The sequence below is a fragment of the Lacerta agilis genome, chromosome 6, assembly GCF_009819535.1.
Source record: "Lacerta agilis isolate rLacAgi1 chromosome 6, rLacAgi1.pri, whole genome shotgun sequence".
Classification (NCBI taxonomy): Eukaryota; Metazoa; Chordata; class Lepidosauria; order Squamata; family Lacertidae; genus Lacerta; species Lacerta agilis.
In genome coordinates this window covers 39,573,645-39,601,079 of record NC_046317.1, presented here as the reverse complement: position 1 = coordinate 39,601,079, position 27,435 = coordinate 39,573,645, and the positions used below count along the sequence as shown (strand labels likewise).

Genomic DNA, 27,435 nt, shown 5'->3' with positions numbered 1-27,435 from the left:
GTAGCTGAAAGACTGAAGGGTAAATCAATATGCTACTAGGCTCAATTAAAGGTGTATAAGGCCCTGACTTGGAATCTGGATATCTGATGGAATCTCTTTCTCTACTATCAGTGACTCCAGAACCTGAGATCAACTGGGGAGGGAGGTCTTGCAGTATCACCATGAGTATTACTTGCCATGCTAGACACCAGACAGGAATAGGAATAGGAATAATTTATTATTGGCCAAGTACATTTTCCAACATACTTGGAATTTGTTTCGGCTACATTGCAATGTAAACATACAGACACTGTTCCTCTCACAATACAAAGAAGTAAAGAAACCCCACCCATATTTTACCTCCCCTTAAGCTATACAACTACGAATTTAACAATTTAATGGCACAAGGGAAAAAACTATTCTTGTGCCTGGCCGATTTTGTATATGAAGTCCTGTAGCGACGTCCAGATGGAAGTAAATCAAGCAGATGATGACCGGGATGTAAAGGATCTGCTACAATTCTCTCTGCTCTCTTCCTTACTCGGGTAGCATAAATTGTCTCTATTGAAGGCAAGCTAACACCAATTACCCTTTCTGCAATTCTTACAGCTCGTTGGAGCTTTTTCTTGTCTCTCTTAGAGGCTGTACCGTACCAAGCTGTTATAGAATTACAGAGAACAGTTTCAATGATGCCTCTGTAGAATTGAATCAACACTTCCTGGGACAATTTAAATTTCCTTAGTTGACGCAGGAAATACAGCCTCTGGTGGACCTTTTTAATAATACTATTGATGTTGCTTGACCAATTTAAGTTATAAGAAATTATGGAGCCCAGGAACTTAAAGGACTCTACTATTACAACCATGTTACCAAGAATGGAAAGTGGTGGCAGAACAGAAGAGTGCCTTCTGAAATCAATTACCATTTCTACTGTCTTTTGGATATTTAGTACCAAACAGTGCCTCCTTAGTGAGTTTGCTCCAACTTAGGAACACTCCTCCCCTAGAAGTACAGATGTCAAGTGTTGCGGCTGGCTTCCTGTCATCAAGTCAAGACCTATCTGTTCTCCTTGGCTTCTGGAAAAGTTGTTTGCCCTGGTGCTTTAATCTGCCTTTTTATTGTTGGAAACCGCATTGGGACCTTTGAATATAAGTGGTCTAAAACTCTTATAAATCTATAAATTAATCATTCCCGTAGAAGATCTGCATGATGACTCCAGGAAGAGTTCCAGCTTAGTCTTCACCCCTTATGTATTGAAATCTTGTGTATAGGTCCTTTCCCCAGGGAGGATTCTGTCATACTATCTGCCATTAGCAGACTAAAGTGGCATGCATGCCATGGGACTGTTTGTTTACGGACTCTCTTTCTTTAGCTAAAACACAATTAGCACTGTTGATGGCCAAATCATAACTCATAATTATGTAAAATCATAATCAGTGAAAGAGACAAGTTCTAGGTTTAATCTCTGATTTCCACATGAGTTCCTTGGTGAGCTGCTGCCTGTCAAGAGTAAAGCTGCCAGTCAAAGCAGCTGGTGTTGGACTTCAGCTCCCATCAATGAGAATATGTTATTTAACTCTGCCTCCCATCAGCCCCAACCAACAAAGCAAATTGTCAGGGATGATGGGAGTTGGAGACCACAACATCTAGAAGGCACCACATTGGGTACCCTCAAACTGTACAATACTAGGCTATGTGAATCAAGAGTCTGACAAGCAGAAACTTAGTTTCAAAAGTTGCTGACTGTTTAACCTGCACTGTTGTTTTTCACTGTGCTATATGCCTAACTGTGCATTTTAATACTAACTGTTGTTTATTTTATTATTTGTTCTATACCCCACCCTGGTGTCTATATGGTATCAGCCTTCCCCAATCCAGAGTGAATTTCCAAATCGGCCTAAGCTAGCACAGCAGTACTGCCTGTAGTTGATGGGAATTGTGGTCCAAACCATCTGAAGGGCACCAGATTTGGGTCACGCTGGTATAAATGAAGGGCGAGTTATAAATGCTTTAAATACATAAATACATTAGTTCATATAAATGTGTAGCTTAACTGAACCAATTGCTGTGGACAGATGACTCATTCATCAATGGTTGCCTGCTATATCCTCTAGTGAAATTAATATGGATTCATGAAAGGCTATAGTGATTTCCCCCTATTCTTTCTATTTATGCTGCGGTCTTCAGATTACATTTGCATAAAGCAATTTCTACTGTTTTATGCTAGAGCATTGTGTGTACGTAATAAGAGGGAAAGTGGATGGGGAAAGTATGCAGCTCGCATCCTTGGATTTCATTATATACACAGGCACACATAAGACCTTAGGACTCACCTTTCGTACTCACTTTTTGTCCTACCCATTTGAGATTTCACTAGCACCATCACAATTCATTAGCCAATATTATATTTCCTAGAGCTTTTATTTTATTTTTGACCACACACAAAGATCTCTGGGCTAAATAAACAGAATTCAATATTTAAATCTATACCTCTTTAAAGTAAGATGGAACTCATTTAGAAGACTTGTCATTTTTTAGTAAAGTAAAATCTCTTGCCCTCCTGCATATGAATAAACATGTGAAAATATACTGCCTCAAAAACCAGAGGCAGATTAGTTTCAGTTGTCCAGAGTAAGACTCCCAATTCTTCAGTCAACTTGTTGTAGGTTTATAGATTTAAAGGCTACACTGTCCTCAAAGACTCCTGGTGGATCGCAATATTTCTTTATCCAACTACTATTTGCAGTTTACAGACAGAAAACTCAGGTCAAAAGGTAGCGGTTCCCCTAGGAGGCTCAGTGGCCAAAGTTAAGGGATTCTCAAGTTCAGAACCAACCATTTTCACACTGGATCGCACCAGTTACAAAAACAGCTGCCATTCTGATAAGCATGGTGCAGCCACATGATTTAGTGTAGATACATGTGGTAGATCTCTATGGGAAAGTTACCCACATCTGATAATGTAGTTGTGTTTCTATTTATGAAGTGGCAAATCCTTCCACAAAGCTGCCTACAGCAGCCTTCCTCAACCTGCTGGCAACTCCCATCAGCTCCAGCCGGCATTGCCAATGGTTAGCTCTGTAGACAAACTGTAATTAACCAAAGGTGATAGCCATAGAGCTGTTGTACTGGGATGGCTGTGAAACATTGATGACTTTATGACGCAATTGGAAAATTCACATTAAAGCCAGGAGGAAATGGCTTGCTCAGGGAACCAAGCAAGAAGCCCACGGCTAAGCTGGAGTTGGAAGCCATATCCAAGTTTTTCCTGTTCGATGCAGCTTTCCTGTTTCTAACCTGAACATAATATGAGTCACAATGCACTGTAAGCTTCAAGGTGAAATGGAAGCCTCTTGCAAGACTACTAAGCCACAGGCATGCAAGTATAACTGAAGCCAATGCTCAGGTAACTGAAGGCTCAGCCTTTCTATAGCGCAGGCTGATCTTCTTTACAGGAAGAGTTGCATCGCTGGCTGACGGAGGTCAAATGAAATCCTCATGGACCTCACAGTGAACTGTGCAGTCTAAACATAGCTGCTTCAGGCTAGAGAGATTTGCAGGCAGGGAACTCTGGGGATGGAAACTGCTAAGTTAATTTAAGTCCATCCAATGGGAGAGTGGCATTGCATTAATAAGAAGACTCTGGCTGAGAGGGAGAGAGGCAGGCAGAGACCAAACCCTAGTGCATTATAAATATGTTAATGTCACAGCTGAGATGATTATGTTGATACTATGTGTGGCTGCTTAGAAGAGGGCTTTGTTAGGAAGCAGCGTGTATCTTTCCTAATTAGGCAGCAATGCAGAGTTGGCTAACGAAATAAAGAGGAAAGAGGGTGGATAATTGTACGTTCCTCTCCACACTGCACACTGACAAAGTCAAACAACCCATCTTCCCTTTTGCTAGGATCATCCATCCTGGGGGAATACACTTAAATGGCATAAAATTGAAAATTCAATGCACAGTCTTCAATGGACTTAGACAGGTTGCAACACATGGTGGCGTTCAGAGGGGAATGAACAGGGTTGGAGGGAGTAGGACAGAGGAGGGGGACACCTGTTTTGCTACCTTGGATATCTTTAACATAAAATTGGCTTATAAATTAAATATAATAAGTCATCACTGGGCAATTGCATATTCTTATTGGAGCCTATTCAGTTTCTTCTAACAGTTCACAAGAGAATGTCCCCAGAAGGCCCAACGGGGGTTGTGGTAGCTTGAAGAGAGTACTGTATTTTTCGCTCCATAAACGCACCTGAACATAAGACGCGCCTAGTTTTTAGAGGAGGAAAGGGGGAAAGCCCTGCTTTTTTGAGAATCAGCTGAAAGTGGTGCAGCTTTTTTGCAAAGGGAAAAGCCCTGCTTTTTTAAGGATCAGCTGAAAGTGGTGCAGCTTCTTTTTCAAAGAGGAAAAGCCTCGTTTTTATGGGGTTCTACTCACAGTTCTGTAGCTTCTAGTCCTACAGCCATTTCTACAGTTTCCAGACAGATAATCTAATCAGCCAGTCACATGTCACTGTGGAAACAAACAGCCTCCCTCTGCATTCAACAATGGAAGCCTGGGCAAGGGGGCGGAGCTGGAAAGGGAGCCTTATCTCTCTCCCGATCACTTGCTGAACAGCTGTTCAGCGGCTTCCTTTCAACACCTTCTCTCTTTGTAAAAAAAGAAAAAGAAAAAAGAGCACGATCTGCTTTTGGCCCCTAGACAATTTGGCTCCAGGGACCATGCATTCGCTCCATAAGACGCACAGACATTTCCCCTTACTCTCCAGGAGGAAAAAAGTGTGTCTTATGGAGTGAAAAATATGGTAATTTCTGTTTGTTTATCAGTCCGCTTTCCAAACTACTATAAAGCTATGTTCCATAACCAGTTAGCAGGAGTACTCACTGCATGAGGCTTCAGATTCATCAGACCCATCTGGGCATTCCTCTTCACCATCACATTTCCACCTGGAAGGAATGCAGTGGCCGTTGTTACAAGTGAAATCACTTTCTGCACAGGTCTTCTTGGCTGAAAGAAGAAATAGGGAATGTTAGACCATTGTATTCAATCCAACACAATTATTTTCCACTAAGTGCTTCTCAGAGTAGAGCTGTAAAAATAACGGATGTTAAAGTAGTCTTGCCCATTATTTTCAATAGGTTTACTCTGAGGAGAATTAACAGTACACACCACCTTTGATGTCTGTTCCTCATTTGATCACAATATATTGCCAGGTCCAAAATTATGAAAATGATATCACAATATGCACTTCAAACAGTTTTGGACAATATATCACCCAGCCCTAGGGCAGAACCTGCATTCCAAGTGAAACATTATCCTGCGAGACTGGATCAGGTGAGATCATAACAGCATTCACACACTCACACAAAATACCTAATTTCTGTAGCATCCTTATACTTTGGAACTAGGTGCTGAGGTTTTATGATAAAAGTCTCTCAGCTCTTGCAATGAATTACAGTTCCTAGGATTTTAAAGTAGTTTATATTTGTTGCACAGACATGCCTGAGTGAATGATCTGGTGAACATGAGCTTAACAATAGCTAAAGACAGAGATTAAGTCTCTCTATCCTGATGCAAACACTCAACATTAATGCAGCTTTGGAACTGAAAGAGTTGTTGCCATGCCTTGACAAAGCCCACCAATGGAGGCATGAACAGTAAAACCGCTAGAAAAACAGAGAGAGGCACAAATATGGTATGTAGGATGAAGAATGATCACTGGCCCACTTGGTAAAATACTAATTTTGTTATACCAAAATCAACTGACAAGCTGTAAAGGAATAGTATGTCAATAGAGAGGCGGACATGCAGGTGAAAAAGGGTCTGTGATGAGAGCATTAACTTTCTGATTCATAAAACATGCAGTTTCCTTGCTGTGGCATCCCAAAAATAAATGCTGTAAAGCCTCATCAAACATAAACATAATCTACTCCAACAGGCATTCCATAAGAACAAAATATATTTGTTTTCCCTTGCATACAACATATGAACTTAGTTGGTCTCTAAGGTCCTACTGGAAGGATTTTTTTTGTTTTTGTTTTGAATATGTGTTATGAGTTGACAATAGCAGGTATTTACTTCAGTGTCACCAATAATGGCTTTTTAATAACACAGAACAATTTAGCTAACAGTCCATCAGTAAGATGGTCTGCAAATTTCATTCTCCTGTAGATTCACTTCCTTGTTCTCACAGCATTTTCTACGTGGTCTCAGTATCTGCCCCCTCTTGATGCCATTGGCTGAACTGCTCTGGTGTCACAGTGACATTCTGCAGAAAGAAGTGTCACAGACCCTCTAGCTGCTATTGGCTTAATTATTTCAATATCATAGAAGAGCTAAGGTGGCATAAGCCAGGCAGCTGAGTATTTAGGGCATCTGAAGAAAAATTAGAATCTAAACTTCACTGTCCATGAGTGATGTTTGGTGAATTACATCCTTTCATTTCATTTTTATTTTTTGTATTCCAGGGATTATCAAATAATACCTTGGTGCAGACTGCTCCAGGTGCTTCAGAGTCTTTGTACAGAAACAGACGGTGCATAATGTTTAACTTTGTGCCAGCACTGATTTTGAAACTGGCCAGCAATATGAGCCATATCCAACTTACATCATTTTAAAGAAGCCCGCTTTGAGCAGACAGCCAATAGTGGAATATAAACTCGGTTTTGAAGGTATCTCCAGACATTATGTGCATGGTGATAGAAATTGTCTGCTGAGTTAGACAATGGGAAATTTCAGCACAAAAGGTAATACAAAAATAGAATAAAATTGCAGGTGTTGGTATTCTCCCTCTTGAGCTGTGTTAAGATACACTGCAGGCTGTATCTTAAATTTCAGAGTTAAGGATAGAGTTGGCTTAGCATTTATTGAAAAACGGTTGTATAGCTCTCAGATTGTACCCTCACACGCTTGCCTTTGAATGGACTCCCATGTTCAGGATCAAAAGTTTCTTCTTAGGGAAAGATCAAAAGAATTTACATAGTACAGCATTAAAGTCTAATGGCCTTCACAAAGTATGCGGCCAGTAATTTTTCACATTTTGTTTGATCTGCTCCAGCCTTAAGCATCTAACTTATGATAGTAACATTGCACCCAAGGGGCCCGTTATGTCTGCTTCCAGCCTGCCACTGCCAAACCTATCTATTCACCTTAGTCTGACAAAGCCATTTCCCCGCTGATCTACTCACACAAGCCCAGGCCTGTGGCTTTGAAGCAAGGGACTGCTGCCAGCATCAGGGTCCGTCGACATTCCTGAGTGATGGAGATATGCAGCTCCTTCAACACACAAACCTGCTGGCAGCAGATGGTGTCACTGATTGCTTTGTTCCCCTGGCACTGTTTTTTTGGAAGCACAACTAATTTATTGTGAGAAATCACAAAAGGCAAGAAGGAATACACTGTTGACAATGAACCACAAGGTGGCCTTTGGAAGATGTTAATATGCTTGATGTGCATCCCTACAATCAGACAGGCTGAAGCATCTTCTCCTCTGCAATGTCATATGTGCCAAGCCAACATCTGCAGATTAAACTGCGGAGACAAACACTGCTGGTAAGCAAACTGACCCAGGAGGTCTGGTATTCTGTGCCAGATTAATAGAGGAAAAGAAATCCATACGGTCTTTCATCTCAACAGAAGCCATCTAAATATCTCAAAAGGACACTGCAGAGACACATAAAACTCCCGGGCTGTAATTATTCCTACCGCAACAGAGTTCAGGGATCTTGAAATGTGAACACACCCCCAGCGTGCAAATCCTTTCTCTTAATTAAAACAAATATATTTAAACAAATGCCACTGAATATGATTAACCTTGGAAGATTTCGCACAAGCAGTTCATTTGCTACCAAATCACTAAATATAACGCTCCTCAAGGGAAAGTGTAGGCCCTTGGCAAAACTATACTCGTGGGCCATTTCTTCATCATTTTTTTTTAAAAAAAACTATATATCACATTTCCATGTCACTCATTTGTATTTGAATTACTTTGCCATAATTATGTCATCCTCATAATAAAGCTGTGAGGGAGGCGACTGAGACCTCCCATTTTGTAGATGGGAACTGAGGCTGGGGGAGAACGACTTGCCTGCTCATCTAGGTTAGCAGCAGCATTGCTAACGGCAGAAGGGTGGGCTCCCCTCCTGCGCTGCTACTAGTTGTTGCTGTTGAGCCTGTTTCTGCTGCTCAAGACTGCAAAACAATGCAAGAGATTAGAAGATATTAATCCTCTGTAATAATCATTTCCCTAAACTGTGTGGAAACCAATTCAACTAGGAAAGAACCAGAGAGATTCCTTTGCTACTCAAAACAAGTTTCTAAAGGCTGCTGTTTGAAACAAAGATAACCTGTATTAACATTTTCAGATGAACTTTGCAGAGCAAAGAGCTGGTGATCAGACAACATTTGATGTGGCAGTAAGACAGCATTCTTTAATAGTATTAGGAACTCAGATATATAAGATAGGGATCAAATGGCTTCTTAAACCTAGGTTACATTCACCAAAATGGAATGTCTAGTTGCCATTTTGGGGCAAGATGGCTCTAAAGTCTTATTTTTCGAATGATGGACTGTGATTGATTATCAGTTAAACATCTGGCTAGTGCAGATGACAACCTGGAGCTTAAAGAAGAAAAGTCACTTACCGGTAATCCAGGGACAGTTTTTATATGTATTGGCCTTTCCCTACCACTTTTTCTTAATGGTGTCACGGACCCCAGGGCAGTGGGGTAAAGACAAGCTACAGCAATTAACTATAACATTGTTCACTACTCCTGTCCAATCACCAGGAGTAGAAGTTTTTCAGGACCTCCTCCACCAGGTTGAAGAGCTCAAAGTCTCTGCTTTCCCAAATGAAGGTGGGCTGCACAAGCAGGAGTGAGAAACAGCAGCAGGGACTGGCACCCAGAGAGTTTGTCTTGATTTTTGCTGTACATTTTTTAAAAATGTATATTTATTGAAAAGTTGCAATTCTGAACACATTTACCTGGCAGTATGCCCCACGGGTGGCGCTGTGGGTTAAACCACAGAGCCTAGGGCTTGCCGATCAGAAGGTCAGCGGTTTGAATCCTCGCGACAGGGTGAGCTCCCATTGCTTGGTCCCAGCTCCTGCCAACCTAGCAGTCCGAAAGCATGCCAAAGTGTAAGTAGATAAATAGGTACCACACCGGCAGGAAGGTAAACGGCGTTTCCGTGCGCTGCTCTAGTTCACCAGAAGCAGCTTAGTCATGCTGGCCACATGACCCAGAAGCTGTGCGCCAGCTCCCTCGGCCAGTAAAGCGAGATGAGCACTGCAACCCCATAGTTTTTTGTGACTGGACCTAATGGTCAGGGGTCCCTTTACCTTTATGCCCCATTGCACTCAATGTGACTTACTTCTAAGGATGTGAAGGACTTACTTCTAATTGCAGCTGAGGTTTTTTTTGAAAAAATGGAAGATAAAATTCCATTTATGTTTATCCATTTCTTATCAGTTAATCATCTGTGCATCATAATGAGCTTTTTCACAGTTGCCAGTTTAAACTTTTTAAACACCAGAAATGCAGAATATTAAATTGTATATGAAAATTGATTTATCTCAATTGATTTATCTAAAGAAATGTACATCATAGACATGCCCAATATTTCCTCACATAGACCAGAAAGGTAACATGGAAAAAAACGAGTGAGCTTCATGGAAAAATATAAGCTGTATAATAACCTCTCTTTGTCTCACCTACTCCTGCCAAGCTGCAATTCCTTTCCTCTGCCAACTCCCCCCAGCCTGCCATCCCATTGGCTAAAACCACTATATACCCAGTAATTGACAGGGGGTCTGCAAATACAATTGTCAGATCAGTTTACCTTTTACTACAGGTGTAATGAGTTTGTTTGTTTTTTCAGCTGACAGCCATGCTGGTAAGCAGATGGTGCCTCTTCAAGAATGTCATCAGCCTGCCAGAGTCAGAGTCATGCATTGGATGGGTTGCTATAGATGGTCACCCCACTTACTACTCCTTCCCTGTTAAATCCCTTGTCAGGAAATAGGTGCAAAAACAGTTTGGCTTTGTTGTTCCTGGAAGAGAGAAATTTGAGCTTCCCTGTCTTACAAGATATTACCAAATTGGTTACCCTCAAGACCAGCCAGCATCTGTACAGCCCCTCTTGATCAACGACTACTGAATATTGTACAGGAAAAAACAATTAGATACAAAGAGAAAGTGCATCCTGGTACAAGCATTCTTATAGATGTTTTGACATCAAAATATAACAGATTTTTTTTATTTAAAAAAAACCTGTTTATTTTAGCCCACAAGGCGATTTCAAACACCCATCAAACGTAAATGAATCTTCTCCAATGAGCATTTCAGTGGCCATTCAAAACAGTTACCAAGGCTTGAATCTGTTCTTTTGTGCTTGTGATTTTGGAATTGCTGGGGAAGGGCAGTTCTTTTTGTTTAATGATTTAAATGCAAGGATAAGATAAAAGAGAAAGGGTGCTACACTATATAAACGGCTGCTTTAAAGGCAGCCATCTGCTCTGGCTTTTATGGGATCATTCAACAAGGCAATGCCAAATCCTGCAAGCTGTAACAGTTCTGCTGCAATCAGACATGGGTTATGTTTGCAGAAATTGAAAGATCAGTTTGCAGGCATGATCCACAGAAGGACATAAACAATGTTAACAGGTAAGGAAATAGATTTGTGGTGATGGCACTCAGAGGGTCTGGGAAGGGGAATGGTGCATGCTTGAGGAAATGGGTCACAAAAGCAGGTGCCACTGCCATTAGATAAGAAGCCGAGGAACCGCTAAGAGCCTAAGGAAAAGAGGCAGGAAATTGGCAGCTGAAAAGATCAGGGCAGAATTTTATTTATTTACATTTGTGTGCTGCTCATCCAACCAAGTTCACAGGATAGTTTACATGAAGAATAATTACAAAAGCAAAAAGACCAACAATAAACCTACTAGAATTGGCACATGGCACTACCACTTAACAACAAAAACCAGCCAGGGGAACATGGTCCAAAAACTAAAGCAATCAATGGATTATTAAGAAGGCCTGGGAGGAACAGGAAGCTTTTCTCCTGGTAACTAGAAGACAAGGTGAGCCTCTCTGGGGAGGGCATTTTGCCACTGAAAAAGCAGTTATTTGCCTCACTTCATTAGATGGGGAACCTGGAGACAGGCCTCTGAGAAAGTTCTCAAGGTCTGGGCAGGTAAGGAAGGCACGCTTCAGTAATCCAACAGGGAGGTTACCAGAGGATGGGTAGCTGTTGCACGACTATCTTTGTTCACCTAGGATTCCAGCTGGTAGATCAGCTGAAATGGACAAAAACCCTCCATCCCACCAAGCCACCTGATCCTCAGCGACAATACTAGATCTAGGAGCACACACAATGCACCCTATCCATGAGCCTGCTCCTTTAGGATAAGTGCAAAATAATCTAGGATAAATTGAATACTACCAGACTTGACAGATGAAGCACCCACCAACTATATCTCTGTCTTGTCTCAGTTTCCTGCTCCATTACCAAGCCCAGGCACTGATAGAACACACAGTGCCTCACCTGCAAAATTCAGTGACCTACTGGCTATATAAAGCATACAGTCTCAAATAACCAGATTCTGAGTGGTATAGGACTTTATCAGTTAGTATCAAAACCTTGAACTTGGCCCAGTAGTAGATTGGCAGCAAGCACAAATTCTCTAACCAAGGTGTGATATGCTGGTGTTAGTTTGCCCCCATAAGCAAACTAGGGGCCACATTCTGCACTAGCTGCAGACTCTGGACCAACCTCAAGTGTACAACACACTGTACATACAGCACATTGCAGTAATCCAGCTTTGAGGTTAGCAATGAATAGACATATGTTGTCAGTCCAGAAACAGTCACAGCTGTCTTTATCAGCCCAAGTTGGTAAAAAAAAAAAAGCATTCCTAGTCACTGACGACACCTGTGGCTCCACTGATAGAACTGGATCTAGGAGCACCTCCAGACTATGCATCTGCCCCTTCAGGTAGTGCAACCCCATCCAGGGCAGGCAATTTCCCAGACCTGGGAACCTGGGAACCACTCTACCATAGAGCCTCTGTCTTACCAGAATTCAGATTCAGTTTATTTGCTTGCATCCAGACACTGGTTCATGGCCTTTTCATCCATTTCTGATCCAGATGTTAGAGAGAAAGAGAGCTGGATATCATCAATGTACTAATTACATCTAGCTCCAAATCTCCTGATGACCACACCCAATATAATGTCAAATAGAATTGGGGATAATATAGTGCTCTGTAGCATCCTACAGTTCAAGAGCCAGGGGACTGAGAAATACTCATTCAGTCTCCTGGAACATCTTCATAATGGGCCATGGTTGAGAGGATATATCACTGAGTGCATACTTGCAAGCACCTTGTTAGCAGGAGACCCATGATGCAGACAAAGGTCTGTGACAAGGTCTGTGACATGTACAAAAGCTGCATCTTCATAAAATCTCAAATTGGAAAATAGCAATGTCATCTGACTATAAACTCAGCAGGTTTCAAGCTGGCAGATGACAGCTGCCTTCAGTTTAGCATCTTCTGTTGCACTGTCTGTGTCCAGTCTGGAATTTTGGAAATGACAAGAATTCCTGCTCAGCAACTATTTAAGCCCAACTTTGAGATTTGCTCTGTTCAATAAAAGCCCAGCTTGCACAAACACACTTGATTTTAAAAGGTCTGCTCATCTTGTTCCCAAAGGCATAAAAATATTGCAGCAGGTCGACAAGACCTATAAATTAATATGCCAGTCTCTGCATACTCAAATATTTGTGTCCCCCCAGGCAAAATGTGCATGCCAGAATTTAACATATGCCTTGTAAATGATTGGATAAATCCATGGGAATTGAATTCAATACACAAAATGCCCAGGGCTTATTACCCTTTTTTTCTAAGTTGGAACACACATTTTGCATACACATTTGATAGCTACTTCTATGTCAAGAGGAGCTTCTGCTTGTGCAAATTCAGTCCAGTGCAAAAGACAAGAGCTATGTCAGGGGATGCTGTTCATATCCTCCAACATTTCTTCAATGAAAATAGGGATGAAAATAAGGAAAAGCGGGACTATGTGGAGCAGAAATCCAATTTTGCAACAGGACTTCCTGTTTTTATTCTCCCTCCACCCCTGAGCCCCCCAAAACTGGTAATGCATGGGAGGGGGCCTGCAGGGAGGAAGGCAGGAGTGAGAAGTTCCATTCCATGGATGAGTGCCCCCTCACACTACACTGGAACTCACCATATGGATGCACTAAAAGTTCAGTCTGTTCTCTCATCTGAAGGAAACAAGACGTGTAATAATGCATTATTTACAAATGTATACAGAAATGCTTGTTTCTTTTCCCAGATGTTTGTGTGCAACGAGAAAGCAGTCTGGAACTATCAAGAAAAGGCATTATTAGAGTTATGAGCAGAATCTGTTGCTAGCAGCCGACTGGGAAATGAGTTGTTGGGCTAATCTATGGAATAGGAAATTAAATGTGCAGCAATGTGCCCTGATCATTCTGCTTTGCAAAAGAAAAGAAAAGAAAAATCCTTACTGTGCCTGATTTTTTTGCTTTTTAAAATTTCACGGCATTGTGAAATAGCTTTTATAGACTACGCAGTCACCTTAAATTGAATCATAATGTTTGTTAGTAACTCACAATTCCAGTAACAAAAGGATTACATTTTTAAAGCAATTCAAAAACTAAACTGTTAACAATTGCCATATTCTCACGGTGAAAGCAAGAGAATCCTGAATTCACAATGCAAGAGGTGCAAATTTGATAACCACAAGCATTACAGGAATTTGCCACTGTTCAAAGCAGTAACAAACAATGCAACCATAAAACTGCTTGTATCCCTCAAGTCTATTTTGCGTAGCATATTCAAACTTCATACAATCCAAGTTTTCCATATAAGCAAAATTGAACACTTAAGTCCTCATGAATGTAGACAATTGACTTAAAATGTTTGTGAGGAGCAAGTTAAAATAAGACAAGGGTTATGTTTTTAAAAGAAAAGGAAAAGAAGCAGCAGATGCTAATGATGACAACTATCTGCAGTAGGAAGGGTTTCCAATGAATGGAAATTGTACACATAAAACGCAACATGAAGAGCACCAAGATGAAGACAGACATCTCTCGTAACTTGACCATACACGATAAAGAACAAAGGTTTGGAAGCATAATACTGTTCCGTTTATTCATGAGGACACACTTCACTTTGCACTTGACTGAACCTGATCGCCAATAAAGCTGGCTGAATTATATATAAAAGCTGTTTTAATAAACCTTTCCAAAGCCAACATCAGTTGCAAATCGAACAGCAGGTTTTACTTCCAACCCAAGCCTGTTACAGTGGAACAATGCCAAGCAAATGTCTATTAATATTCTAACACAGAGTGCTGGTTTCCTTGGTTTTTCGTGCTCATGCAATAACTTGAATAATCAGAGTCGCTTAAGGATTTACATTACAGTCTTCAGCAAAACAGTATGTTAACAGTCCCACCTTACACAATTTCAGTGCAAAGATTAATAAAGTAATTTTATCACGCCTAAATGCATAGAGTAAATTCAAAGTAATGCACACTGGAACAAAAAACCCTCACTTTACATATATGCTGATGGGTGTGTGAACTGGTTCACATATTAAAATAAACCAAAGTTTATTTTAAACTATGGTTTAACGCAAAATCCTTTGCAGCGTCAGAAAGGAAACATTCCAGAGGCTGACTTCATGTTACTAGTGAACACAATGCTCATGGTTAATTTTCACCAAAAAAAAAACCCCCACAAGCACTGGTTCACATGTAAAGAAAGCTAGCTTTTTTTGTTTAATTTCCACCCTTGCACAGAAAAGGATTAGCAGGAGAGGAGTGGGTTAGGAAAGTCTGATCAGCATGTACTGGCACACTACTATGTTAAACTATAGTTTAAAATAAATTACAGTTTAATCCAGAGAATGGGGCACCAGGGCCCTCCAGAGGTTGTCGGACCACAACTCTTTGAACATTTCAAAAGCACTATAAAAATGCTTACCATATTAGTGAGTCCCATTCTGTCTGCCACTGGCTTTTGTACCACAAAATCTATCTGTGATCTAAAGCCATTTAGGTGCATGTAGGTAAGTCACGCATCAGCATTAATTTCATTCAGAGGACAAGTAAAGACAGGTGGGTTTTTTGGGATGGGGATGAAATAAGTGAGTACGGTATATTTTATTCTTGCTTGTGCTGCTTATTTTATTTGTACAGTGGAATCTTGGTTTTCAAACATAATCCGTTCCAGAAGACCGTTCGACTTCTGAAACGTTCGAAAACTGAAAGCGGAAGCCTCAATTCAATAGGGGAACTCAAAACAGAAGCCGCATAGCACATTTGGCTCCTGAAAATCGTTCGAGAACCGAAGCAGTTACTTCCGGGTTTTTGGCGTTTGGATTCCTAAACATTAATCTACAGAGACGTTCAAGAACCGAGGTTCCACTGTAGTGGTTATTTATTATGTTGATGTGCTTATGGAAGCAGTTCCATTAGTGTTAAGGCTTCTAGCTGTGCAATGGAACTTCTCTTGCCTTTCCTCTTCTCCACGCAGCTGCCTCAGGTGACAGAATCCAAGGGGTGGTGACCTTGCAGGAGAAAAGCAGCAGCAGCAGCAGGAAAAGCTTCTGGGTTCCAGTGAGAAACCACTACTTTGCTTCTCTTTGCTTCTCCCATGGCAGGCGGATGGTCTGTCCCCCCAGCTTCTGAGTGGGGGAAAGAACTTGCACACCTCTTGCAAGATCTTGCAGACCTCTCACGAGATCCTGCCAGGACCTGGAAGCTGCTGTCACCCACCCTGGTGGTGGGGGAGGGCTCCTTTGGCAGTGAAATGGGATCAGCTGCCCCTGTCCCCACATTACGTGTTCTAAGGGTTCCTCCAACACATATGAAGAGGGAAGGGAAGGGATGTTTCATTGTACAAACAGAATTATTTCACTGGCTATTACCCCCTGCTTTATTGTTACCGGTAATAGCAATTTTAACATTGTTGTTTACGACCCTGAAAATCTTGCATGAAGGGTAAACCACAGATACCATTTATAAATACATAAACATTGTCACAAATGTCCAACATTAGACCTGTTCGTTCATTCATTCCGTTTTGGATGATTAACACTGAAGATTAACTTCTTACTGGGGAGAAGCCTTACTGGCTTCTATAGGGCTACTTACATTAGGAAATTAGATTTGGTCCCATATTTCAGATCATCAGGAGATGGTGGAACACAAAGCTCAGTCAAATCACAAATAAATTCCAGTTATTAAAAATGCCAGGCGCCGTAGTTCTGCAGATTGACCTGAGTTTCATTACAGCTCCTGGCAACCTATTAATTAAAATGCATTATTTATATCTGGGAGCCTTGGTTGCAGTTTATAGAATTTAGGCAATTACAACAAATTAATCCTAGCTACAATCAACATGCCTCTTCCCTTTTGCTCCAGTGTGAGATAATCTCCCCTTTTCCCAAAAGATCTGCCCATAAAGCACCATATATTAACAAACCATCCCTTTCTTCTCAGCGTGTTTCCACAAAAGTAAAAGCAAGCAAGCAAAGAAACAGTGTTTTTCTCTGCTGTAGAACATCTTGGGACAGTGAAAGAACTTCAATTCAGAACAGTTTAAAAAACAAAACAAAAACCTTTTACAATGAAAACTCAAATCTTTCTCATACAGCAGACCCTTTGGAACGGAATGAGGCCATTAACTCAGAAATATTTGTACTAATTATGTTATTCTATCATCACTTTCTAACACCTCCTGGATCTACCAACTTATCAGGGGCAATGCAAGAGATTGTGCTGCCTGAGTTCCTCTCTCTATCCCCACTGAGGCTCTGCTGGTGCACCCCTGGTCTCAACACAGCTCTGCCTCATCTAGTCATGTCCAAGTAAGCTGAAATGATGCCAGTGCCACAAGGGTGGCTCTGTCCAGCCACAAGGGCAGCTACCAAGGACAAAATATTTGTGATGATAAAGGGGTACCTGCCTTGCCAATTCATATTTCAGGGGTTCAGATCTGAGAGGATCTCCTGCATTCTTCTGCTGTTTTGGCTTCAGTGGACCATATTATTCTCCCCCCCCCAATACACAACTAACAGTTTCAAAGACAGTTTTAGATCTTTTTAATTCCAAGAAAGAGCAATGGGATTTTTTAATTCCAATATATTTTATATGCAAGTGCTTGCTTGCCAGTGACTCCCTTGGTTTTGCAGAAAGATAGATATGTTTTAAAACATAGATTATAGATGTATAATTGGCAATTGCAACAGTGTCTGCTGTATATTTTAACATTCAGAGATGTCTGGGATTTGAATCATTACTCAGGAAGTAGGAAAATGGAGGCACCAAAGACACACCTTAAAAGTTCAGCTACTTGAGGCTGCCACTCCTTGGGACATGTAAAAACAGAAAGAATTGGGAAAGATGATAACAATATTAATTGTTGGATTAATAGACACAGAGATGAATTTGAGCCAGAACAAAAAGCTATGCAGCCCTATCCTATGCACAGTTTCTTGGAAGTAAGACCTATGGTGCTTAACCCCAAATTAATCACACCTAGGATTTGAGCCATGCAAAGCAATCCTATGTATGTTTACATAGCAAGTTCCACTACAAGAAGGCGTTCTCAAGCAGGTAGGCCAACTCACATGCTGGGAGGGGAGCAGGCTCAGAACAGGATATAGATTTCAAGTAACACTAGCAGTATCTTCTGGAATAAGAATTGGTGTGAGAACGTGGAATCCTGTTTAAATCTTTGCTTGCCTGCAAAGTTGTTAAGTCTCATGAGCCCTCCACTAAATCTCTCTCACACAACTGCTGTGAAAAAAACATTATTACTATGTAAGCAAGCCAAAGTGTTCACAAGTTTTCTGCAACATTTGTTAATGAAACAAAGAGACTCCTCTCAGAATGAAAACTTGAAAGTCCCTCGTCGAATACGGGGAAGCAAAATTACTGAACATTTCAGAACATCTCTATCACAGTTGAGTATGTGTTCATAATCAAAGGACAAAATAATAATAATAATAAATGGACATCATCTGTCTTGGCATGGTATTGTTTCAGGTCACTTTTTGTGTGCTTGCTGCTGTGCTCAGTGGTGCAAGTGATATTGCTGAAGGCCTGAGAGTCCAAAAAGCCAGTTTCATACTTTAGTTGAACAGCTCAGCTGGAAGTTTAGATTGCCTAATGTACCAAACCCAACTGGGCAAAGTAATAACATCTTTGTCTTTCAGAAATACTCAAAACCAACAGTCACCATGACCCCCTCTGCTTTCAAACTTTCTAAAGCACAGAGGACTGGCAGTCTTCTCATGTCCAAAGCTTTTACGCCTAACCCCAGGCCGTGTTCGTGGCTGACTTTCAGGACAAGAGTAACTGATGTTTCCTAGGGAGTTAGAGCTCCAAGTCTCAGCAGTCATGAATTACAAGGCCAATGGATTTGTGCATGAATGTCTGTGTCTCCTCCTCTACTTGATCCATTTTGTTGCCACCGACAGTAACATTCCAACTCCCCAACCGACTACAGCTCCCATTGACTCTTCTGATGGTTTAATAGTAGCTGTTGTTTACTCAGTTGTCATTTAAATTTGCATGCAGGGTTAGTTGCCATCAAACTTTGCTGTGGCACCCCAAAACATAATTTGTATTCCAAAGGCCATAGTTGTCTTGGTAACGGTTAGGTGACTGGAAAGCATTTGCTGAGGGGAAGCTTCATTCCACTATTGCTCACTAATCCCCATGTGTCTTATAAACAGGCTGTACAGTGTTTGGTAGCTATGGTGCCTTTTAACTTGACCTCACAACCTTCTAAGTCTTTGTGTGGTCCTTCTCATTCCTCCCTGCTACCCTTTGGCAGGGTCTGAACATGCACAGAAGTAAAACCAGAGCTATTTTAGAGGCTTCAGGGGTTATTAAAATTTTATGGTAATTTCACCGCTGGACCTGGGAAAGGAAAATAGCAGGTGCTGTTTCCCTTTGCAGAAAAGTCAGCTAAAGCTGTTTCTCCTGCTGCAGAAAGTCAACCATTAAAAAATTATTTAACGGAATTTGTAATCCGCTTAATTTTAAAAACATCTAAGCAGTTAACATAAAAGAAGGGCTTAAAATTATTCATGAAAACCAGAGTTAAAAGTAAGTTAACTTTAAAAAAAAAACATACTTTGTAAAATAAAATTACACAAAAATATATGAACAAAACTCCCCTGACCCAGAGGTTGAGCAGCTTTTCCGAATTCATCAGGCTAAATTTCTCCTTTGAGTTACAAAGTTCCACAGGAAAGCTGATTCTTTTTACCTGCTACCCTCCATCTATTTCATTCGCTCTCGAAAAGTCATTTATAACACTGTATGTAACAACAACAAGCCAAGTGTACGCTCAACAGGAATCTGCAGCCAATCCTGTCTGACAAATGTATTCAGATGATACATGGTATGAAAACATATTGCTACTTTATGATACTTTAACAATTCTCAAAGACTTTTGGGTTGTATTCAGCATAGTGCTAAGGCTGTTTTGACAGCACATGGATTTTTCCTTTCACAACAGAACCGTCTCCCCTTCCCTTGTGCCCCCCAAATTCTGTTCTAGTGCTTTCCCCTAAACCTCCAAAGCAAATTTGGGTATCATATGGGAGGAAGGAGAGGGGGGAAATCCCTTTCCACTAGCACTAATCCTTGCAATAGATCGGGGGTGGCCAACTCACAAGAGACTGCGATCTACTCACTGAGTTAAAAACTGGCAGTGATCTACCCCCTTTTCTGGGGTTCAGGTTGTTGAGCTTTTTTTAGGAAGGAAGAAGGCCTGTTTTTGGGGGGTCCGGGTCAAAGTTGTTGTGTTTTTTCAGGGAGGAGGTAAAATGTTGTGCTTTTGGGGGGGGCACAGTTGTTCGGCTTCCTTGGGGGGGCCCAATGATCTACCAACGATCTACCACAGACGTCCAGTGATCTACCGGTAGATCACAATCTACCTGTTGGACATGCCTGCAATAGATGGTTTTAAAAGAGAGGATTAGACAAATTAATGGAGGATGGGCCTATCAACTACAATTAGTCATTGCAATAGATGCAGCTGGTTGGCCATGAGGAGACAAGGATACTGGAGTTGGCAGACCTTTGGTTTGCTCCACCAGGGCTCTTTTTATGATGGTACCAGTATTACTGCCATAACACCAATTCAGAAGCCTGAAAATACACCAAAAGGTATTCTTTCTGGCTATCTAATAGTTCCGGGGCTCCCAAGTTATCAATATCTGCCGAAGTCAGAAAAGTGGCACAAAGTTTTCTTATTTGGATTCTCATACGGCAATGAGAAGCTATTTTTTAATGCACCACCACCTAGAACAAGTGAACCATTATGTGCCCTGCCATGAATACAGCCGTCTACTGCATAACAGGATACTGAAACAGAAAGGACAGCTAGAATTCAAAAAGAGAGAAAGGAGCAAGGCAAGGGTCCCTTCCATCTCTACAATTTATAGATGTTCTCCAAGCCCTCATGCCAGAAGACAACAGCAGGACACAAATGCAGAGGAAGAACTGTAGGTAATGGGCATCATTTCATCTCCCCCTCATTTCAACGTGCACATTTCCACAGAAGCAGCAGGGAAGAAATAACAGAAAAATTGTCAGGAAAAAGAAGTCTAGAGAAGTCAAGGGTTGCAAATCACTTTCGAGTTCTGGCAAATTAGAAATAAGTTTGCACTAATGGGGTTGTCCTGTTGCAACAGGAACTGGGCAGTTTAATTTCAACATCATCAATCAGCGGGTGAAGTCCAAATTCTTCCCCCCCCCTACAGTTCCTTTCTTCCAAAAGAAAAGAAACAAAGGTGATGATGAATCTGTGTAAGATTACTTTGTCCTGCCCTTATTGTCTTCCACTGAGCAGGAGCCCTGCTGGACATTAGCACTGGGAAAAGACATTCAAACAAAGTACAAAAAAGCAAAGGAGAATAGAGTCTTTCATTCCAGGTAATGAATTCAAAATTCAGTTCAAGTTGGTAAGTGGCAAAATTTATTCAAATGTGAGGCCTTGAATAAAGATGAAATTCTACTGGAAAAACCTGCTAAATAAAAAGTTTGAGAACAAAAACTAGGGAATCAATGAAATCTGCTTGAAAGATGAGCACATGCTGGCAAATTCAATTTATCCCAGTTCTCCATCTGGTCCTTTTAGGAACACTGTTACACCATCAGTAATGATAGCAAGCAAGCCGGGAAGCAGCTTTCCAATACCAGACTAGCGGCATTTCAAAGTCTTAAGTGGCACAGTAATAGGAGAACCGTAGATGGACTTTGCTCACCAATTAATTCCCTTTAAGGTTGCAGCTCTTGCCCGAGAGATTAATCATTTCCTTAAACATTAAAGTTAAAAAACAAAAACTTTGAACTTAATTTTGAGACTTAGAGCTACAAATTTATCATCTATCCAACGAAGTGGGCTGATATAAATCATTCCATGTAACATAAAAATATGAGAAAGCTGCAATTTAAAATAGTTAATATTTTGTGCAGCTCCCCAAAGATTTTCATAACATCTCTCTTCTTTTGAACAGAGCTTCCACTAGAAGCTGCACAGCAGCAAAGGAAGCCTGCAGGTTGTGTGCTGTGTGAAGAAAGACTGCAAAAAAACCACAACAACATTGCCTTCCTAATTCTAACAAGCTTTTCATTTAATTACAGGGTGCGTCTAGACATCAAGGGAAAGAGCTCTGAATCATCTTTGCCTTCCTACCCAAATACTGTAAATACCTCTATGGTCAGTTTTTCAGTTTGGCAGCTTTTGGTCCAAAATCCTAATGACCACAGTGTGATGCATGGATCCATAAATAATAACACAAAGCTACAGCAGATTGGAAGTTCCTACCTCTGTAAGGGAAGTGGAGTTGTGTAAGCTCCCTATCCCTGCTATGATAAAGAAGATTCTAGATTGGTGCCTTTCTCAGTATCTGTACAATTTATAACGTGCTGCTTCCTCTTGTCCACCATAACCTTATCACTATACTATGAACAACTTCCATGGAAAGAAAGGCAAAAGCTCAGTTGTCCTAAGAGAGCCTGTCAGCTCCTATTTCTGGCTCACTGCATCAGAATAACCCGGTTGGGGTTCTGCATGTAGGCAGCAGAGCAGCTTTACATGAAACTCATTAGGGCTGATTGGATGAATACGCCCCCATCTTCTTGACCTCTCATGAAAGCTTAAGTCTGGCACTTTACGAGACACTGTAGCATATCATCCTTCCAAAATATGCACTGCCACATGCATCCTGACACAGATCAATGTTAATGAACACAAGTGGCACTCTACATCTTTCAAACCTACTTGTTGATGAAGACAGCAGTCCAAGTGTGGAAATAGCACGTCGTGCCTTCTTGGCAGTCTCCCTCCCCCCTCCCCCCAGGTTACATAGCAGCAGTGGGAGTGACAGATGCATGGATTTGAATGGAATCAGGAACTACCCAGAGAGGCCTTAGAAGCTAATATTTGATTTTCACAAATCCTCAGCTTCATTGCCATTCAACAAATGTGATTTGCCTTGGGGAAAGGCCATAGCTCAGTGGAGGAGCATCTGCTTTGCATGCAGACGGTCCCAAGTTCAGTCCATGGCATCTCCAAGTAGGATTGGGAAAGACCTAAAATCTCGCGAAGTCACTGCCTGTCAGTAGTAGCCTATGTAGAGCCCTCCAGATGTTGCTGAACTCCAACTCCCATCAGCCCCAGCCAGCGTGATGATGGGAACTGTAGTCCATCATCTGAAGCAAGAACTACCCCTGCAGTAGTGCTTCCCCTGGAACTTTCCATTGCTTGGAGAAGTGAGGAGCATTAAATATTTTGGTAAGATCCATGGGATATTCAGATAAACTACCGTACATTTTTCAATGTATATATTTCAGTAGAAATATATGCAATATGTGTTGACCAGTGGCTGTTTAGTAATAATACTTTTTTGTTTTGAAAAATGTTAGAAGTATTATCTTCCCTCTCAGTGTACAGTAAAAACACTCAGTATGTCCAATTCCAAAACTGTTTCTATGCCTGCATAATCTCTGGTGACCTTTCAAGATTGCCTGTCCACATCTCCATTTTTAAGCAGCCCTGTTGCCCCACAGTCTGTCTCTGGAAATTGCACAAAATATTTCAGAGAAAATTATTGTACCACAACAGCCTTCATTCACTCATCAGTCATTTGCAATCTCTCTGAAATAAAATGGGGTTTTTCCAGTTCAAAGCACCATTGAGAAATACTAATACAAGTAAGAACCAAACAGTTTTAAGTCACTTTTCAGGGGACAGAAATAACCTATATGTTTCCTTAGATCTGTATGGCCACATATATTATCCTGGTTGGATTTTGGCACCAGCTACACATTTTTGGTTGGACAGTGTTCTCGAGGCTACTAACATGAGTTTGGCCAAACTGCGAGAGGCAGTGAAGGATAGGCGTGCCTGGCGTGCTCTGGTCCATGGGGTCACGAAGAGTCGGACACGACCGAACGACTGAACAACAACAACACATTTTTGTGTCCAGGCCTTTGACTATCTTGTTATTGGTGGATTGGGCATTCCTGCCCTGCTGGATTTTTTTGCTGCTGTTGATGGTAGAAGGTTTTACTATGGGCTGCCACTTATTAGTTCCAATAACCAACCCTGCCTACCCACCAGCCCCTTCCCCCCCCACCTAGCCAACCACTCCTCCTTGCTTTAGACCCACACAACCCCTCCCTTTACACTTCACCCACCCCTCCCAGCTTGCCACAAGCCCCTCCCCTCCATACTTACAGCCAGATCCAGCAATGTTTAATTAAAGGGGGAAGGTGCTCCAGAGAGTAGTTGTCAAACAGCTCTCTGAATCACCTTCTACCCTCCTTTATATAGCTTGCTTGGGCTGCCTGAGACCTGCACTGCTTGCTTGCCAGTCTGTCATCATGCTGGAGTTGCTGGGGTTGCCTGTTGGCAGCTACACAAACTGCAGCGTGACAACAGCATTACAATTTTGATACAGATAGATAGATAGATAGATATAGAGACAGAGATAGATATAACTTATGTTTTATTACGTGTAATTTTTATTATATTGTACCCTGCTCTGGAATTATTTTTAAGAATGGTTTAGAAGCCTAAATAAATAAATAATTTTGATCTGCCTCAAATTGAATTATGCCTTTACAGAGTTAATTAAGGAACATCTGCCTAACAACCTTGAATGGGGCAATCCGGGACACTTTTTTATCCCTTATGTTATTATCTCATGGGGCTCCCCAGGTTGGCCCCTGCAACTTACTGCAGAATGAATAATCCTGTTAGAGCTGCCCATTTCACCCTATATCCCACATCCCTATTGGCTTAATTTATTGCTTATTTCAATAATGCTTTTCTTAAAGTGTATAAGATCTGTGCCTCAGACTAGGTAATTTGATAGAGCAAATAAGAACAGTGCTTTTCTATAGTTACTCCCATGTGAAGAGATGAGAAAACAGGCCAATATTACAAGTCACTGTCTCCTTTCAACCGCAGCTCAGTTTTGCAATCTGTAGTATAACTAGATTTCTCTGCTAAACTCGGTGTTAATTAATCTCCAGTTTATAAATATGTATATCTATATTTTTATTCTGCTCAATCCCAAAAGATAAATAACACAGGGGAACAACTTGACCACTCAAAATTCAATCTAGTAATTTTCACTTCACTTCATTACATTACATTTTTAACTTGTAGCTGCCACCTACATCTGTCTCATTCCTTGACACCCCAGAGATCTCCTGATGCAAAGCTCTCCAATAATACAGCAGGAATGTGTTCACAACCTTTATATCCCACAAGCCCTTCCTTGATTTACATCACCTACGTTAGCTAGCCACTTGTCACCTGAAGCAAGGACATCATAGATCAGTATCTAGTTCTGTTTGGCTTAGGCCAGGGTATAAAATAGCACCTATCACTGATGGGAAGCTGATGCGGGAGATGGAGTTAAATAAATGATTCCTATGGTAGCATAGGGCACAATACTGTAACTGCAATGTTCTTAAGAACTGTATAGGACAATTGTGTTTCAAAAGAAAGGATGCTGAGGGTTTCACAATTCTAACAAATATTTTCTTCACCCACAATAGCCAAGCACACAGATCTGCATATAGGTGATTTATCTCCAAACCAGAATTTAAATTTAAAGACATCTAGCACAAGACTCCTGAAATTTGGCATGATTAATATTATTGAATGTGCAAATTTCATCCAGTTCTATCAAAAAGCAAAAAAAGCCATAGCCATGTGTTGACTGAATATTCAGATTTTCTGATGAAAGGTTCATTCAGGGGAAGCTGGTGTCCTCCCAAGAGATCTCAGCTAAATCAACCCACTTTACAAAGTGTTGGAGGAGGATCAGAATCAAATTTAGTCTCCTTTGGACACTCATAATATGTTTCCAACCAACTCAGTTTGGGCGGAGTTGCAAGCCATCACCTGATAGACCACTAATGGAAAGAAAACATGAACTAAGGAAGTTTGAGGACACGGTGGCGTAGTTTCAGATTCAGCAGCAAAAAGTTTCAGTTGGTTGAAGCCAGTTGAATAACAGTTTCACACGCATGCCTCTGCACAGCAAAAGCCATTAAGTGTACAGCCCTGATGCAAATAAAATATATTCTCTTAATAATGTAGCACTCCATGTATTATTCATTCCAATGCTTCTCCTAATATGCTTATATAAGTTTCAAGAAATTATTCTCTCAACAGCTTAATGCACAGAGTGGTTTGAGTGCTTGTCATTTTTCTGCTTATACAAGTGAGTTTATTTGGGGGTTTTACTTGTAATGGTTTTGTGTCCACAAACTTTTTTCTTTTCTTTTGCAAGACACATTAGGCAACATAAAAGGAGAAGGTAGGAGTATTAACCCCAAAGATACTTACACAAGTAAGACCTGTTTCTGCACCAAGCAGAGAAGTTTAATTCAATTCCATTTCCCTTCAACGTTAACTTGATTGATGAGCAGATTCAGTCAGAAAGATGGTGTGGAGGTTGAACACAATAGAGTATAGGAGAAACGGTAAGGGCCTCAAAGAAGGAAGGGCTGGTAAAATTTTCAAGCACCTTATGCTGCAATTCTATACAGTGGTACCTCGGGTTAAGAACTTAATTCGTTCTGGAGGTCTGTTCTTAACCTGAAACTGTTCTTAACCTGAAGCACCACTTTAGCTAATGGGGCCTCCCGCTGCCAGAGCACGATTTCTGTTCTCAGCCTGAAGCAAAGTTCTTAACCTGAAGCGTTATTTCTGGGTTAGCAGAGTCTGTACCTGAAGCGTCTGTAACCTGAGGTACCACTGTATGGTACTTACATACTACTTACATGTAGGAATAAGCCCCATGGAACTCAATGGTGCTTACTTTTGAGTATGTAACTCTAGGTGTGTGCTGTTATTCTTTAGAAATAAAAGCCCCCCACACATTACAAAGAAAAATCTATTTCAATATAAATGGCAATACAATGCTGTCTACTGATGTAGTCTACCATGACCAAAAGTGATTTATACAGTTAATCCTCCGATAGCCAAAGACTGCAATTACTCTTAACTTCACTACAGAATCGGATCTTAGGTTTGACAATATCGGTGTTACGACCTACAATTGCAGTTCCTTAGCACCTTAAGCCAGATTTTAAAATCTTAATGGCTATTCATTGGTTTCAGTCTGTCACTTGTACTTATACTCATTTCTCAAATTCATTGGACAGGCAGGAGAGAGGGTGTATCTGCTTTTTTTGGAGAAGGGAAGTGTTTATTTTAAATGTGATACCACAGCTTGGATTTTGTTTTTAAACCTGAATTCGAATCTACCACATCTGAGAATTATAAAGGGGGAACAATGTATTTTGCAAACTCTGTTGAAACTGTGTTACCAACTCTTTTAAAACAGAATTTAAACATTCTAATCGCTCATGGAAGGCCTGGGAATAGACCCCAGAGAAGTTCAGTTGGAATCTGTCAGCATGGGGTTGGCAGGACCAGAGCTCAGTCAAAAAGCCGTGCAGCAAAGCACAAAAGCCGGCCTATTTGCTTTAGATGTACAGCTCTTAAAAAAAAAAAAAAGACTAAAGGAAGGGAGACATCTTTAGGCCTTGCTAAGCCATTCTCACTCCCCTGGATCTTCTGGCAACTGAAAAACAGTCCATTTTGCAAACAGTTTATCTAACTTTAAAAAGCTGGGGCAGGGGATAGAGTCCTTAAAAATAAGAAAATGAAAGCCAAACAGATTCACAGCATGAAGGAACATGCTCATAAGTTTGGAGGTAGGAGGAAGGATTATTTAGAGGTTTGATTAACACTAACCGCTTGTACTTTAGGCCTCTTATTTCCCAGGGGCCCTGGCATTCTGGATGCTGAGAGAGCACCAGGAAGAAACAATAATAGCTCCTACAAATAGAAC

At 41.0% G+C, this 27,435-nt stretch overlaps 1 protein-coding gene across 2 annotated transcripts in view; it reads right to left on the bottom strand.

The window, feature by feature from the left end:
• The window catches only part of LRP8 (LDL receptor related protein 8), a 181,537-nt gene that overhangs the window by 64,731 nt on the left and 89,371 nt on the right, over nt 1-27,435 (bottom strand). For both annotated transcript variants that reach the window (XM_033152096.1, XM_033152095.1), the window contains exon 3: nt 4,866-4,988. In XM_033152096.1, the coding sequence (XP_033007987.1) occupies nt 4,866-4,988 (123 nt within the window). The remainder of the gene's footprint in view (nt 1-4,865; nt 4,989-27,435) is intronic.